The 17,315-nt window shown below is 34.8% G+C and overlaps 1 protein-coding gene across 1 annotated transcript in view; it reads left to right on the top strand.

Moving 5' to 3' along the window:
* The window catches only part of LOC145276726 (leucine-rich repeat serine/threonine-protein kinase 2-like), a 338,716-nt gene that overhangs the window by 175,700 nt on the left and 145,701 nt on the right, over positions 1-17,315 (top strand). Inside the window, exons 37-41 of the mRNA XM_080127947.1 lie at positions 4,420-4,540; positions 7,255-7,378; positions 8,411-8,467; positions 9,534-9,630; positions 16,594-16,648. Coding sequence (XP_079984073.1) covers positions 4,420-4,540; positions 7,255-7,378; positions 8,411-8,467; positions 9,534-9,630; positions 16,594-16,648 — 454 coding nt within the window. The remainder of the gene's footprint in view (positions 1-4,419; positions 4,541-7,254; positions 7,379-8,410; positions 8,468-9,533; positions 9,631-16,593; positions 16,649-17,315) is intronic.

Here is a 17,315-nt window from a genome sequence, read left to right as displayed (position 1 = left end):
TGGATGAGGGCGGAGGGGTCCATGCTTAACTCAAATTAACTTTATAAAGTCTTTTACTTCCAAATTTACTGTACCTGATATTTTCAAGTAGTTAACCAGCTAAGTACTGACTAGGCTAAGCGTTGCTTAACTTAAGTGATCCACCAAGGATCCATGTTTCAACATAATATAGCTATAAGCCAAAATCAAAATTCTCTCACACTAAAAGTAGAAAGCGTTGCTTATAAATTTTATATTATACTAATGTACACCCTCGGGATAAAATGATAGAAAAAAAAAGTATGCTTCATTGCTTCACTAATATGCGCATTAACATTTATATAAATCATCAGTAATTTAATTTTTCATATATAATTTTTTTCCCCGGTACTTATGTAGATCTTGAACTGGAGGTATCTAAGCGTCCGTTTGGCTTGACCCGGAAGATCATATCAACAGATTATGCCGGAGTGTCGTCGATGATCAAATTTTAACAATGGTACAAAACAGAAAAATAATAAAATAAATGGAAATCGTAGAAATATAAAAAAACAAAAACAAAAAGAAAACAATGATTTATCGTAATTTTGTTTTATTTATTTAATGTTTCATAGCAAATATATTTTTTATGTAGAGTGAGGGGGAAATTGTATTTTTTTGTTTTCATTTTAATAGATAATGTTTAGCAAACAAAAGTTTTTTGTTTCAAAATCAGTTATGTGAGGGAGGGGCTTAAAAGGGTTTTTGAAAAGGTTAAAAAAAAAACAAAATAAATTTTTTTTAAATATTTTTTTTTTGTTTTGTTCAAAATTGTTTTTGTTTTTTTGTTGTTGTTTTTTTAAAAAAGAAAATTGCAAGAAAATGTTTTAAAAAAACAAGGTCCAATTGTTAAAACTGATTTAAAAGGTTTATGTATCTCCAGTCACATCCGCCACTACGGAGCTTCTTTTTGCAATGATGTATCTACCGCCACATGTAATTTCATTCTTTTTGGGATCCGAGTAATTTCTAATGTTTAAAAAAAAAAACAACTATTGCAGTTATTTGTCTAACATTAATCTATATAATTATAAAACTCAAATGACCTTGTAACGAGTGATGTAACTCACTTTCCGGTTTAGGACATCCGGTTGCGCATCCGCGCATAAACATTAACCCATAACAACGTAAACAAATAAACACAAATCGCTTCTTTTGCAGATTTTGACCTGCGCATTGAAATATTAACGTTATTATTTGAAATTATTATTTAACATGGGAAGAGTGGGGGTGTTTTGCAACTATTCTTTATTACAACTATATTGTCGCTATTTTCTTACAACTAAACAACTTTAACCCATAGACAAACATAAGAATAATTGCAGTAAAGCCAAGACTACTACTACTACTACTACTACTACTACTACTACTACTACTACTACTCTCTATCCGTCCCTTTTTCTTCCTTCCTTCTTTTTTTATTTGTTGTTTACATTTCTAGATACAAAATAGTTATGTGAGAACGGTGAATTTGTTAACACATTTACTAATCTGTTTAGTTTTATTTTATTTTATTTATTTAGGTTTTATTTTTTTGCTTCAGGTTTTATTAATTATTTTTTTTTTAGATTTTAAGTTTCTATAACTTGATTGAAGGATTCCAATATGGGTTTTTCATTCTTATATTTCTCATCAATAGGTTCATGTGCGTTTTTGCTGCTAAATGGTTTTCGTCGGCGTTCGATTCGTAGGAAAATCATGTTTAATTTTCGATTTTTGAGCGATTATTTGGGAAAAATAGGTAACTTTACACGAATAAGGAGGATTTTTTTTTCATGTTTGAGTGATCCGTCTGTGATTTTTCATTTTAATATACTTTCATAGAAATGTTTATGTTATGTCAAAAAAAAAAACTATTTTCTTTACGTCACAAGTGTCACGCTCATACATGAATTCCATAGCTAATACAACATACTGACCCAACGGGTCACGGGTAGTCTAGTAAATTCATAGTGATGTTAGTCCCCACACTTTCTATGTAACATCTAGTTTCTTTTTTTGTTTTGTTTTTCTTCCAATATTTATCGAAAGTCGTCTGCTCGTTGCCGCACATTGTGATTTGCTGATCGGCGTCTTTCAGGCAAACCTGAACGGTTGACGCCATGTTCCGGGCAAAGCCGAGTAGACACTTAGATATATCCGGTTCAAAATCTGCACTAGTACCATTGACACACAAAAAGATGCAAGCCATTAACGTTGTGTTTAGATGAAAGGTTTCTTATTGATTTAAATAGTGAGGGTTGTCTGACTTGGTACTTGTTTTCTAGCTTCCCCTCCCCATTTTAAATGGTTTTATTAGGAGGCTAGAAAAAGGCATGATTTTACTTGCTAACGCCTGTGTGATAAAACGAATATGCAGTAGAACCCCGGATATAGTGGCCTCAGTATATGTGGATTTTTTTCAGGTTATGATGTGGAATACGACGTTTCTAGACCCCGGGTTACGATATTTCTCCCCTACTTACGATGTTATTTATAATGTTACTTGATTACATACATGTATATAATAAACTGTACTGTATTTTGTTACTAATTTTTAATGCCGTATCACGGAGTTCTACTGTATATTTATTTATATACAAATAAATACATAGTTGTCTTTATTATAGAATGGAGGATTGTTGTATAATCGTGTACCAAATCGAACAAATGTTGTGCTTCGAGTTTATATACCTATGTCTACGCATCTCTAGTGTATATAAGTTATACGTGTTTCTATAATCGATGCTCCTGTATCGTCTAGTGGTTAGAATTATAAGGACAGTTACTCCTCTTTGTATATGGTGTATCTGTATGTGTCGATCTGTTACGTGTATATTTAACAGTCTTTCGATGTATATGTGAATGTTTTCACATATTCACGACAATTATGAACGGGACGATAAAACGGACATTCTTTAACAATGACGAATAACACCCTTGTCTGCTCGACATACCTTATTCATTGTCTTCCTCTTCTCTGGCAGTAGGCACCTAAAAATAAAGGCATCTTCTTCCGAATGGAATACTCAAAATGCCGAGTTATCTTTTCCAGATCTTCGTTTCCAAATATTCCACGTCTTGGAGTCTGCAGCTCCTAACCTTTTTCATTACATTTTTCTTAGTTGGTCCGTAGATGCCTCCATTGGATCACAGAGACAATTCCTGTATGCTCTAAGCGAGTGGCTAGCTAACTCACACCTCGTCTCCTCGACTTCCTGTTACAGACTAACTCCTAATTTTGATTTCTCCTGGTTTACGTGTGTCTTTCGTCACCCAGAGTTGGCAATCTTGTTTGTCACGTCAGCCACATCATTGTTTACTAAACCAAAGTCCAAACTAGCTTTGTTTATGTTTTTCCTCTATTCATAACACTTTTTCCTTGAGCCAAAATTATCCAGTCAAATATTTAACATAAATATTTTAACTAACATTCTTTTCTTCTAAAACATTTTTCTGAGTATTTTTTAACTTGGTTGGTTGGTTGGTTTGTTGTTTTTGTTTAACGGCATATCAACTCTTTTCAGGTTATTTAATGCCGAATCCAAAGATTTTGATGAAAATTTTTTTAATAGAATATATTTGTTGTTTTCAAGTCGGTTTCTATTTAACCCATATATATATTTTTTTAACTTAAATAATTTGACAATTAATCATAATACTTGTTCTATCCTTGGCACTGCCTGCCACAACATAACACAGATACTATGCTGTGATCATAGGAAAAAGACCCCAACCTAACAGGATGTCATTATCTCTGTTTGTCACGATAGACGCTCAAGATGAATATGTTTATCATTTGAAAAAAGGTGTTCAATTAAAAAAAAATTGGCGCTTCTTCACTATTAGGACGAAATTTTGTAGTCGATAAATGGAGTTTTCAGATAAAAAAAAATGGTTTCAACTGATTTTTTTGTCAATTCTAATAAATTACAATTGTAGCTTCCAAATTATGCAGTCGAAATTACTGAATTATTTAAAAAAAAAAAAAAAAAAAAAAAATTAATTGTGTTAGCAAGTGAAAAATGTCGGCCATCTTGTTTAAATCGAAACTGAAAACTACCTCCCTTTTGAATTCTTCTGTGTTTTTCAACAAATTCAATTTTTCATTTTCTTTAATAAATAATTCTCTACCTCATCGATTTTTGTAATTTTTTTATATAATCATCTTAAAAATACGAGAAATACGTAGATACCATTGTTTTCATGTGAAATTCAGTTTTACGATTTCCGAAGTTTTGTCCCAATAGTGTAGAAGCACCAAAAAATGGCATTGTCTTCAGGAAGATGCTATTACATCAGGAAGATGTTATTACACGCAAAGTAATTAATAAAAGTCTGCATTAATTTCAAGAACTGAAATGAAAGTCATTACATTTTTATTTCTCCCTATTTTCTATGTATATTTGTTGTGTCTTACAGGTTCAACCACAAATGGAAGAAACAATCAGTCGAATACACAATCAGTACATGGGATTTTGCTGGACAAGAGGAATTCTACAGCACGCATCAGTGTTTCTTATCAAATCAAGCCATTTATTTGGTAAAGTCTTCTTTTAACTTATGAAATTGCTTACTTTTACAAAGGTGAATGGAAATCTTCAGATTAAACTCAAAGTATTATTATTGGCTCACAAGGAGCTTTCACACAGGTCATCAAAGATCTCTCCTTGACACCGGCCTGTGGTGTTCCCTGGAAGCTGAGTGACAACAAGTCTCCCCAGATTTCCAGCGTTCTCCACCTCTTTCGATAGTATTTGCAAATAAATCGCATAATTGCATTATCGCAACAGCTGCTTGCCATTGATTTCTTGTTGGCAGCGACTATTGGTCTTCACTGGAATTTGAGTGGCAATAAGCCTCCACAAGGTCTCAGTTCTCTTTGCACTTATCCAGCGAAGATCTGATCAGTGCACTCTCCTCTGTCTTTCTTTCCTCCTTGACTTTACTTGGTTGTTTGGTCTCCTTTTTTTTAGGTGGGGGGTGAAGTGATGGTAATGGCGGCGATTGGGGATGAGGTTAAAGAACTTATAGATATGCGGCTTCAATGTTCTTGGTTCTATGTGGCGTTTCATATTTTGGCTCTGCAGCAATTTGTCTGGTCCGCACTTTTTGGTCATGTGTGTTAGTCTCCACATTCAAGGGTTTTCTTTAATATTTCAGCTGTTTTCATTATTGTTGTTCGTTGTATTTTTCCAGTCATTCCTTTGATTCCAATTTCTCCTATTCTTTTTTCAAAGTTTTCGGAATTTTTCCTAGTACTCCTAGGTATTATTTTGATTTTCTTCATCTTCCATATCCCTTTCAGCTCTCTGGCTAGTGGCTACCGAAAGTAAACCCAAAGTTCACTATTTGGCATAATGAATAGAGTGTTCGTTAATGAGCCAGAGGATTGGAGTTCAGTCCTCGTTCAAGTCATACCAAATATTTAAAAACGGTCGTTGATGCTCTTTGCTAAACACTCAACATTATAAGATGATGATCAAGGATCAGTAGAGTAATCCTTATAAATTAAAGTACTCAAGTGTTACTTGTTCTACTCTTGATTCTGCTGTCAAAAATTCAACACCAACGTTCGACACTCTGCTGTTTAAACTCTCAACTTCAAAATAAGACTCACTGCTCACAAGACTTGCTTCTTCAATGACCAATTCTAAACTTCCCAGTCTCCCAAAACTCAGCTTTTTTATTCCTAACCAGCGCATCTCATTTGCATATCATGTGACAAACTTGATAAACTCGTAGCCATATAAAGAAAACAGTTGTCATTATTTTTCTTTCTTCTTCATTCTTTCAGGCTGCCCCAGAACAGGTTCGTACTAATTTTTAACATCTTGTCTTTGGTAACATTTCAGACCACATAATCCAAGACCAAATAAGATCCTCTCATCATTTGTCAACGCACTGGCTCATACGATGAATGGAGCACCTATTCCAAACTAAATCATTTAATCACAGAAATGTGAGAAATGAGAGGCGCCTTCTGCTACATATCAGTGTAGTATCTAATGAAAAGGGAGCCCTCGAGTCACCCCTGCCTATGGTCGACCACTTCACTTTTACTTTTTACTAGTGATGGGACGATTCTGAGATTTTTCCCAAATCTGATACAATTACCGATTCCTTACTAAATTCCTGATTCCGATAAAATTACCGATTCCAATTCTTTATAAAACTCTAAATATTCAATTATAAAGTTGCTAATTTTCCCCGCCTACCGTAAAAATACGTGTTAAATGTGCATATATTTTCTTAAACTTAAACTTTTCATATAAACACACATAAATTTTTCCAATTCCAATTCCGATTCCGATTCCGATACCAATTACTCGTCCCAGCACTTCTTTTTACCCTAAACTATTTATACTACCAATCCAGTTTCAAGGAATTAATTGATGCTTCCTCCCTCAACCTTTTATCCTGGCGAAATATAAAATGCCAGTCTGTGTTAATTCTGCCATCTTGCATGGCGGTGAGATATGGGCCCAAACACTTTTGCCCGCCAATGACTTCAACATAACGATTTTGCTGTGATCGGATTGATGTCAGGATGCAAGCAGTAAAAAACGATTCCATTATTGATGCTTCATCAGAAACATGGTATTGGTGGGATTACAGATGTTTTACAAGTAGTTCAATCATGTGCAGTATACTACCTGTTGCATAAACTCTATAATGCATTTGGATATCCTCGGCTCTAGGAAGACTTGACCCGAGTATATATGAAGCGATATTCTGCATGCAACCTGACTGATATCAACTCTTTGGATCGAATCACGTGAATAAAAGGCATAAGATGTTATTTGATGTTGCTTACCCCAGAGTTCGGAGCAGTTACGACACTTGAAATACCAAAACTGAATAAAGTTCTGACTATTTCAACTAGGGTTGTACCAATTAATCGGCAGGTAATCGGTAATCGGCATAATCGGACAATTCCGATTTTCAGTAATCAGCAAATTTGCCGATTAATCAGCCGATTAATTACTTTTCTATTTCCTATTAAATTGAAATCATTTCATCACTGCCAAGAAATGCCAAAACCGAATAAAGATTTATTTCAACTTATAATTATAATCAATACCGACCTAAAAAAAAAACATTTTCAAGAATTCATTCTAATTTTTTTGATGAAGATATAATTCTGAAATACCCGATTTCATCATAATTACATTACATAGATGATAAATACCTATCACAGTCTGCATAGGCATTTTTTGTTTTTTCTTATGTTTTACTTTTCTTTTTTTTTTCAAGGTTGTGTATGATGTCCGATGTAATAATATTGAACTCCTTAAATGTTGGCTGGCCAATATCCATGCTCAAGCTCCTGACTGCCCCGTCCTTGTTGTTGGCACACACAAAGATCTCATCTCTGGAGGTAAGAGTCCCCTTGCCTTCTCTGTTTGAAAAATACATTTTATGGTTGCTTATTATTATAGTGATAAAAGGAGGAATAATTTTAAATAAAGACAGTAAACGTTATCGCCCCTTATAGATCTTTGAAAAGACTAGGTTTGAAGAAGAGAAAAGTAACATGGCAGACATTCCATATCGTCTGTAATTAATTTAATGTTTCTGTCATGAATAAATTTTGTTTTAAAAATACAATGAGCTTGCCATCCTGAAATCACAATTTCTCCGAACACAACACTTATAAAATAGAAAAAAAAAATTGTATATTTAAAAAAAAACTTTCATATGCTCTCACCCCAAAATATATTGAGAATAAACTATTTTTGTGTGCAGAGAGTTGTGATAATGAATTCAGATTAATCACACATGTCTTACAGAAAGGAAAGCTGAGTGACAAGGCAACTTTTTAGATAATTAAATTTTATATTTTCCAGATTTCTCCTCATTAATTATAATTGCATATGTGAAGATGAAATATTACAATATTTCGAGGGTATCACCCCTTTCTCAAATGTTCTTTAACTCAAGAAACTCTCTGTCTAATTTTTGTTACCGTCAAATATATTCATATGCAATTTCTCTGTTAGCAAAAAAAAGGTTTCATTTTTTGAAGGAATTTTACATGTATTTCAATTGTACAAAACATGTTGGGTTTTGCACAAAGTTCCCTTTTTCCTATTACAATTCTTTCTCAAATAAAAACAAAACAATACTTCCGGTTACGTGCTCTACAACACACCTCGCTCCTCTCTCCAACCTGCCTTAATGACCTGCTCACTCCCTTTTATGTCCTACTTAAAAAAAAATACCTTCCCATCATGCACTGCCTTTCCCATCATGCACTCCCAGTGCATAAATGAGTCGGCCATTTTATCTCTCTTTTTTCACATGACACAACACAGGTACGCCCTTCATTTTCTTTGCAGATACACCAGAGGTGGTTTAAAGTCATAATGTTCTTCTTATCTTAATTAATTATCATTTTTATTTCTTTCAGATGAGAATACATTGAAGAAAATAAAAGATGAAATTCAAGCTCTTCAACTAAAGTCAGGTAAAAAAAAGTGGCCTTATTTTCCTTCTTGGCATTGCAAATTATTTCTGTGTATCTTAATTTTGATTGAAGTATAACGTTAATAACACACAAATTACTTGAATTTTCTACCAATTTGTTTAATATACAAACTTCAGACATCAACACATTTTTCATTTAAGATTTTTGAATATGCCATTCTCTGTATCAGATGCTTATTCAATTATATTTCACCTTTTTATTTATACCAATCCTTTACTTTATGAAGCTCAATATAACTACAGAGCATATACAAATAAATGACAAAAGTCTATATTCCAAATTTCAAAATGTTGTCCATTGAACATTTCAACTTACTTAAAAAAAAATAAACGGTAATATGGACAACATTTTGAAATTTGGAATATAGACTTTTGTCATATATATATATATATATATATGTATATATATATATATATATATATATATATATATATATATATAAAAATATGTATATATGTAAAAATATTTTTAACCTTTACATATCTAATTTTAAATAAATAAGAATGTAAATAGACTAAATACTAATCATAGTGAGGGTGATAAGTAGTTAAATGGATTAATCCTAATTTTATAAATACAAGACTGATAAATTAAAAAATATATCCATTTTAAATGTGGAAATTGATGAATCGCACAGGTAAGAAATTCATTTTTATAGTATGAAAAGGTTAGTAATTGCAATTAAGAATAGGAAATTGGATCAAATGTTTGTAACATGTCTTCTTTCTAAAATTAAGGGTGGTGGTGTTTGATCAACACTGCTGGGGAGCAATGATGTAATATACTGTTTTGTTTTTAAATCCCCGAAACAGTGTTTCATGGTAAACAACTGATGATCCCTTGAAAAATAAATTATTGGTATTATAGTAAATTCGAGAGCGAGTCGATGCAGTGATTGCAGGTGATTAAATGACTTACTGACTAGATGGTTTTCTAACGAATGATAAAAAATATTTTTTTGTATAGTTTTAAAGGTTAAAAACTTCAAAGACTATATATATATATATATATATATTGTGAGTGTCATTTCATTTTTTCTCTCTAGATTTTCCTGTCATAAGCGATGTAATAATTGTTGATACCCGCAGCGAAAACAACGGTATTTCTCACCTGAGAAAAATAATCAAATTAGTAATTGACAAGTGAGTATAAATTTTTGGCTTTTTTTTTTTTCGATTTGTAAATTACCAAAATTTGTTCTCTGGAGGCCTTCAGATTTTCATCCCAATTAGAGATAAGAGTCACATTGATCGACAACCTACTGCAGGACACAATTGTAAATAATTACATGATAGAGCATATGAAAGAGCTGTGTGGATTCTGTAATAAACCATCCTGAGAGATGGTGGAGATTCGAAAGATGATGATGCTCAGGGATTTGCATGAAAACTACAAACATAAAGTTGTTATAAACTTCAAATATCTTGAGCCATGGACAGAGATCACAGGAAAAATATTGAGATGCGAAAAGCACTTGCATGGAGTGCATGTCACAAATTGAAATAAAAAGCATAGTCATCCAAAGCTGAGAGTTAGACTCTTGGTTGCAACCGTTGAAACAGTTCTATGCCTGAGACATAGATCCTAACAAAGACACTGAAGAAAAAAATACGACAGATGTGTGCTCAGGATGTGTTGCAACATATCTTGGAAGAGCCATACCACTAACCAACAACTATACGGAGATCCACCACCAATATCATTGTAAATGCAATAGAGAAGAATATTTAGTATAAGGCGTTGATGGACGTTGTATGCTAGTCATCACGTCGGGAGTCGCCAAAATGTAGAAATGGAAGACAAGACGAGAGTCTCATTCTATCATTCAAAACTGGCTTTATTGGTCATTTTCGTTACTAACGTGTATAGAGAAAGGGTTTCTGTGTTGAGACGTTAATGATTATACAGGTCTCATGAACTCGTTGCACTTGTGCTTCCTCGACGTACATATCTGTGACAAATCCGCTTCGCAACAGAATCTCACCCCTTCACTTGAGATCCATAAATATCAAAAAGCTTTCTACTCTAATAGTTCCTTCCCTCGAACAGCTAGACTTACTTTGGAATTCCCTTCCTGCTACCTGTTTCCTTGGCTTTACTGATATACAGAAGTTTAAATGTAATGTAAACCAACATCTTGCTAACCTTTCCTATGCATCGTCCCAAACAGTAGCCCTTTATGTTCAATTTGCAATACACCTTGTTAGGTGAATGTGAGTAAAAAAAAACCCCCAAAGAGTTTGTGTATGTTTGTGCCTTCAATACTAGTGGAAACGTGCGTCACAAATGATTAGAAACAGTCATGTTGCATGAGAAAGAAAGTTCGTGTATATACCGCATGGAAGTCCTTGTGTATAGATAGCCATGTTGGCTTGTGTGTATTCACGTCTTAGTCAAACCTCGAGCCCGAAGGCTGGATGAGTTCTGTTGAGTCACAAGAAAGAAGTTGGGGGCGACAAATACATTCCACGTGGAATTGTTGTCAGTCCAAGATCTAAGAAGAAAGAGAGAGAGTGTGTTGCTGGTTTAACCTTATATAAACTCGGTCACGTGACTGTGAGCTGGTTTCTGATTGGACAAGCCAGGAAAGAAATGTATTCAAAATCTCCAGCCGCAAGAATTCGCTGCTGCTCATGTTTGTTACACTTTCGTCTGCTACAAATATGATTAGAAGCAATTGTATATGGCATCACGAAGAAGAAGCCAGAAAACTTGTTCTCTGGATGTCTTCAGATGGTCATCCCATTAGAGAAAAAGGAAGAATCACATTCATCGATCAATCACATGATTGGAGAGCGTGCAGGAATTGTAAACAAACATACAGAAAAAGCGAACACACATACATGCATACATACATACATACATACATACATACATACATACATACATACATACATTTTCGCTTTTATATATATAGATATATTGCTATTATTAAGAAGAGAAAGACTAGTGCAAATAAAAACATGACAGACGAACGAATGGGTAAAGCCTCTTTTAAGTTTTTTTTGTTTCATTTTACTTGTCGAATTTTTCAGAAATCAAGAGGGGGTGTGGCTTCCTGGGGTTAACATCTGATTCCTATATCAGATACATACATATTAGAATATTCTATTAAACTTCTTTGTGTCTCAAGAGTTAGTAAAGAAGTTGAGAAAATAATTTTCCTCTCTGCAATTGACCATTTTAAATATGTTATAGTATATCTTTCTTGTAGTCTCTTGGTCTTACTGTATCCCAGGACAAGAATTAATCTAGTCTGGTGGAGTATCCACCTTTGTGCTGTTACTTGAGGTAACATCACTTGGAGAAGGTGCACCATTCCTTGTTAAAACCAATATGGATTAGTCATACCAAGGAGATCTTATTTGGGCTGCGAATACAATGTGAATTTGAATATTAAGTCAAGGTTTACGTTTAAGAAAAAGTATTCTTATGCCAGATTGTCCTGACAAACAACTGTACAGAGAAACTTTAGACACTCGAGGATATTATCTAGTAGATATTCAAGTTCTCTCTTATAAAGCTGTACGCAAAAAAAATTCTATTTCAAACTAAAACTTTACAGACCAGGGCTGGGAGGGTCCTACTAAAATTTTATTTTGTTTATTTTTCAGACTTTTTTCCCCACCCCACGCCAATGAATTAAACAAACATTATATAATTTTATTTCTATGCAAATTTTATATTTACATTGTTTTTATAAAATAATAAATAAATAAATAAAACGCTTTCATTTGGGAATCTTAAGTATGACGACCCCCCCCCACCCGGTGTGTGTGAGATATTGCGGTTAATGATAACAATAGCTAGGACTAGCATAGACCAGCAAAGGTACAGTGACGAGGATGTCTACAGACCCAACCCTCACCCCAATTTTCGAGTGACCTTGTGCCTAATTTTTTTTATTTTTTATTGTCTTGTTTTTGTAACTTTACATGAAACTTTACATCTTGTAACTTTTTGTAACTTTACATGAAAAATAAAAATATATAAAACTCCAATCAAAATGCTAAATATAATTGTGACAGACTAACTGCCAGACCCATCTAAAAATGGAAACAAATAAAACGATGATCTACTTTCAATGCTGAACAATGACATTGACTTAAAAAGAAGCAAATAATATCGATACAATTCTGAAGCCATTTTTGACAAAGGCTACCAATTCAATGTTTTCTACTTTGTTTTTTACTTGGGAGTCACCACTTATCAAGGCCTGAATCCACTCGAGGATAAGGGTTAATGAATGTAAGGTGGCAGTGTAGTAATTGCTAATGGTGTAAATTGGGTAGAATTTGATTATTTATGGGGCTGGCTCAACAAGAACTTGGTTTAAAGGTTACCATGTTGTATTCAACCAGGAAGCAGACCAGCGGAACAGTGTTCCGCAGGTAGGCAATTCTGAGAAAGAAGCTTTGTTCATGGAATCTGCATTTAGATTTAGGCACAACTAGAGAGTGGAACAAATCATATATAGTGGTTGTAGTTAGTTGAGTGTTTTTTGTGAAAGTTTGGCAAGGGGGAACCATAGGTAGAAGTTCAGTCGAGCACTTGCCATGAAAATAACAATAGAGCAGAAACAGGCTCGCAACACGTCTCTTCTGTGGGAAAGAGGTTGTAGGGAAGAGAAAAAGAAGTTTGCGAAGCCGGTTTTTGAATTCTGTAAAGGCTGGATAGGGCATGCTGGGCAACTCCTGTCCAGATGTATCATCAGTACTCCATTTTAGGGCATACCTGGCTTTTATACAAATAGAGGATTGCATGGAGCGGTAGAGTGATCCAACCATTTTCCCCAGTGATCTTAGCAACAAATTTGATGCATGTGTTTCATTTCAAATCAAGAGGATGGAATACTGTTGCCATATCTGGGCAGGAGCTGCTAAAAACAGCCTATCCTGTCTTGACAGAGTACAAAATAGACTTCGTGGCTTAGTGGGGGATGCCCTTTTCTCTACCCTGCAACCTCTCTCCCACAGAAGAGACGTTGCGAGCCTATCCTTGTTTTATCGTTATTTCCATGGCAGGTGCTCGTCTGAACTCCAATCTCTGGTCCCCCTCGCCAATCTTTCACGAAAAACACCCGTCTAGCTGAATCCACTGTCAAAAGTTTCCCCCACTCTTTATCTGTGCCTAAATCAAAACGCGGATTCCATGAACAAAGCTTCTTTCTTAGAACTGCACGCCTGTGGAACTCTGTTCCGTCTGCCTGCTTCCCACCGGACTATGACTTGGATGTGTTCAAGTCCAACGTTAACAAATTCCTAATGAACCGCCCCCTTAAGTAAACACTTCATCAAATCTCCACACTAACGAAATGTACTTGCAATAACCCTTATCCCTGAGTGGCTTCCGGGCCTTGATAAGTGGTGATCACTGTGTAAAAAAAAAAAAAAAAAAAAGAGAGAAGGTCAGTCCCAGAAGCTTGTCAAGACATGGAACTTCCCTAAGTCATTCATTTCAATTGTGGCATGATGGGTGGGGGGTCAGAGTAATTATCATGAAAGGAGAGAAGCTTGGTTTTCGAGGCATTAAAATTAACCAGCCACCTTTTCCTCCATTGCACCACGTTCTAAAGATCAGAAGAGAGAGAATCAGAAAGATATTGGTCATTGCTGGCCCTTAAACTGTTGCCATAGATTGTTGTGTGCTCTACATAAATGTCTTTGCGAAATCTAAGAATGTGATTTGGGAGATCATTGATGAAGATCAGGAAGTGAGTTGGGTCCCTGATGGAACCTTGAGGGACTTCAGCATTAATACTATTAGTTTTTGATTTCTGCCCATCAATGACTGCTCTTATAAGCCTTTCGTAATGATGTTGTTACTAAAATGGGTTTATGTCACCATGTACAATTCTCATTGATGAACTAAGCAACATTGGTTGTTTGTTGAATGATCTTGTTACTGCTACTCTGCTGTCTATGCTGTTGGTTGTTGTTGTTGTTATTGTAGTTACTTTGTCTCACTATGCTTGCCATGTTAGTCCTTGTTAGTAATCACAATGCTCTACAGGAAAGAAGAACACATGAAATTAGGTTTGGGTTATAAAAAGAAAAATGTTTTCCTATTCATTTTTATTTCCCCCTTTAGAAACACGAAATAATTTTACTGTATTTATTTGCTTCCCCACCAAAGCAAATTAGGCACAAGGCCGTTTTTAATGTGGGGTAATAATCAGCTCCCCTAAAAGTAGGCAAAAAGGGGGCACTCTGGTTACCAAAAATAATAATTGTCCCAGTATAGAGGGTTTCCCCTCCATTGACTGGTACAAATTATCTTAAGTGCAGCATCTGCAGAACAGATGTATTTATTTGCTCCCCCACTGAGCAAATTAGGCACAAGGCCGTTTTTTAATGTGGAGAGAGAGGGAGGGGGGGGGGAAAGGGAACCAGCTCTCGATAGGTGGGAAATGGGAGCTGGAACGTGACAATTGGTATGAAGGGTTGACCCTACATTGACCAAGGTCTGATATGTGGGGTTACCCCCACATATGGTCTTTGCTTGCAGTATCTGCCGGAACAGATACTACACTTTGAGGTATTTATTTGTTCCCGCACTGAGCAAATTAGGCACAAGGCCGATTTTTAAAGTGAGAAGTGAAGGGGAAATGGGGGACCAACTCCCCGGGGAGTAGGGGAGCTGGATAGTGACAATTGGTATGAAGGGTTGCCCCTACATTGACCAAGGTCTTATATGTGGGGTCGCCCCCACATATGGTCTTTGCTTGCAGTATCTGCCAGAACAGATTCTACACTTTGATCCCATTTTACATTGACAAGTTATTCATGCACTATTTGTAAGACTGCTGACTGCTACGTATTAACGTTTGTTGGCGAGCAGATGACCGTCCTTCTGCTCTCTCATTCTGCAATCTCTCCATCGGTTATGCTCTGTCCATGTTCTGTTTATTTATTTATTTATTTTTTAATTTTCTTCCTTTGAAGACTGTAACGCTGGGTATGGGGCAGCCAAACCAGCTGCCAGCATTGCCCTGCTTTTTATTGAAACCAACCGAGAGCTCTTTTCAGTATCCTCGTTTTTCCCTTAAGTGGATCTCTTTTGCACTTGGTTCACCAAGAATATTAGTTAGGTAGGACTTCAGGTTCTTTTTCATAAGCCCTATAGCACCTATAATAACTGTTATGATCGATATCTCTCTAAGATTCCAGTTTCTTTTCATATCATACATGAGACCTTGATATTTGGTCTGTTTCTCCCTTTCAGCTCTGTTCAGACCTCCATCATTGGGAAAACTCACTTTTGTCTGTTTGTATGTCTTTTTACAGTGTTTACGTCACAATTATGTTAAAAATACATTTCTTGTTTCAATTTAATTTATTTTAATTTCACTTCGATATTTTTGCACGTATTAGTTGCTTATATACAACCTGAAAAAAACTTTTTTTCATTTTTCACTGCTTATAAAAACTATAGCTCAACCATATTACCAATAACTAGCATTTTGATTTTTTTTTTTTTCACTTTTTATATGGTTTCAGTAATCTAATATATAAACAGCTATATGTCTGTGTGTCTGTCTGTGCCCATATTTTCAAACTATCTCCTCCGAAACTTAAAGTCGCAGAGCGTCGCTAGGGGCTTCACATGATTGGATTTTTTACGGACCGTTTTTTTATGGGTCTTTAGCCGGTTAAAATTGTTTTTAAGGGGTCAAAAATGGGTCGAAATTGAAAATATTGTTATATATTTTGTACAATCATCTTAGTTTATTTTAATTGGTTTATATGCGTGTCACATAGGTACAGTGGTAACGTCCCCAGCTTCGAATGCTTGGGTTTCGATTCTAACTGATGGCACCTGAATACTTTTTTCTTTTACTTTTGAAATCACGACTCTATAATAATATATACGAAATCTGTACAAAGTAAAATATCATATTTAAGCGTATTTTACGCCCGGGCAAAGCCGGGCGCCTTCCCCCCCCCCCTCTCCCCGCTAGTTTGTGCTTAATTACTTGCCAGTCTATACTTCTATACTTTATTTTAGAGGTATAAATTATATAAACATTGTAATTTATAATTGTATTTCAAAATATATTTTTAAATCAATTTTCATGCGTTCTTTTTTTTTTTTTATTTATTTAGTTACAAAATCCGTGGACAACATGTAATGGGGCAAAAAATACCTGCAACTTTTATAGTAAGTATTTTTAATTGGAGATACTTTTAATTACTCATCATTCTCTGAATCATATCTGTTAATATCCCTGTTAGGTTAAGAATTCTTCATGCCAAATTTGGTAGAATTGTAATCAATAATTTCGAACCCATGTTTATCATTAGTAGTAGTAATAATAATAGTATTATAATATTGACCATCTTATGCATACCTATTATGTCAAGGGTGCTTCATGCCAAATCTTGTGTAATGCTGTCCAATAGATTTTTAGCCTACAAGTGTTTATTATTATTGTTGTTGTTATTGTTGTAGTTATGGCTGTTGTTTGTGGTACTGATTACGGTGCTGCTGCTGCTGCTGCTTAGAAAGTGATTATTGAACTACTCTGAAGATCAGATTGTTATTGGGGGGACTAAAATAAGTACTCTCTTTTTCAATAGAGAAGGATGTCATAAATAAGACACATACTACAACACCCTTTACATTTCTTTATGGACTCTTCTCCAGATTAGGATAGTCAGCCATGATGTTCAGAGACATTTATCGCATGTGTGGTTGTACCCCTGCTTTTATAAACTTATCTTCAGAGTATTAATCTTTTTTTTTTTTTTTTTTTTTTTACTTACCATTATTATTGCTTCTACTACTGCTTGCCACAATTTGAGGAGGGAAAGTTTACTATTTATTA

This window comes from Euprymna scolopes, chromosome 1 (genome assembly GCF_053919585.1).
Source record: "Euprymna scolopes isolate OS-2025 chromosome 1, ASM5391958v1, whole genome shotgun sequence".
In the NCBI taxonomy this organism is placed as follows: Eukaryota; Metazoa; Mollusca; class Cephalopoda; order Sepiida; family Sepiolidae; genus Euprymna; species Euprymna scolopes.
The sequence above is the reverse complement of the archived record's forward strand: the minus strand, read 5'-3'. Positions and strand labels throughout refer to the sequence as shown.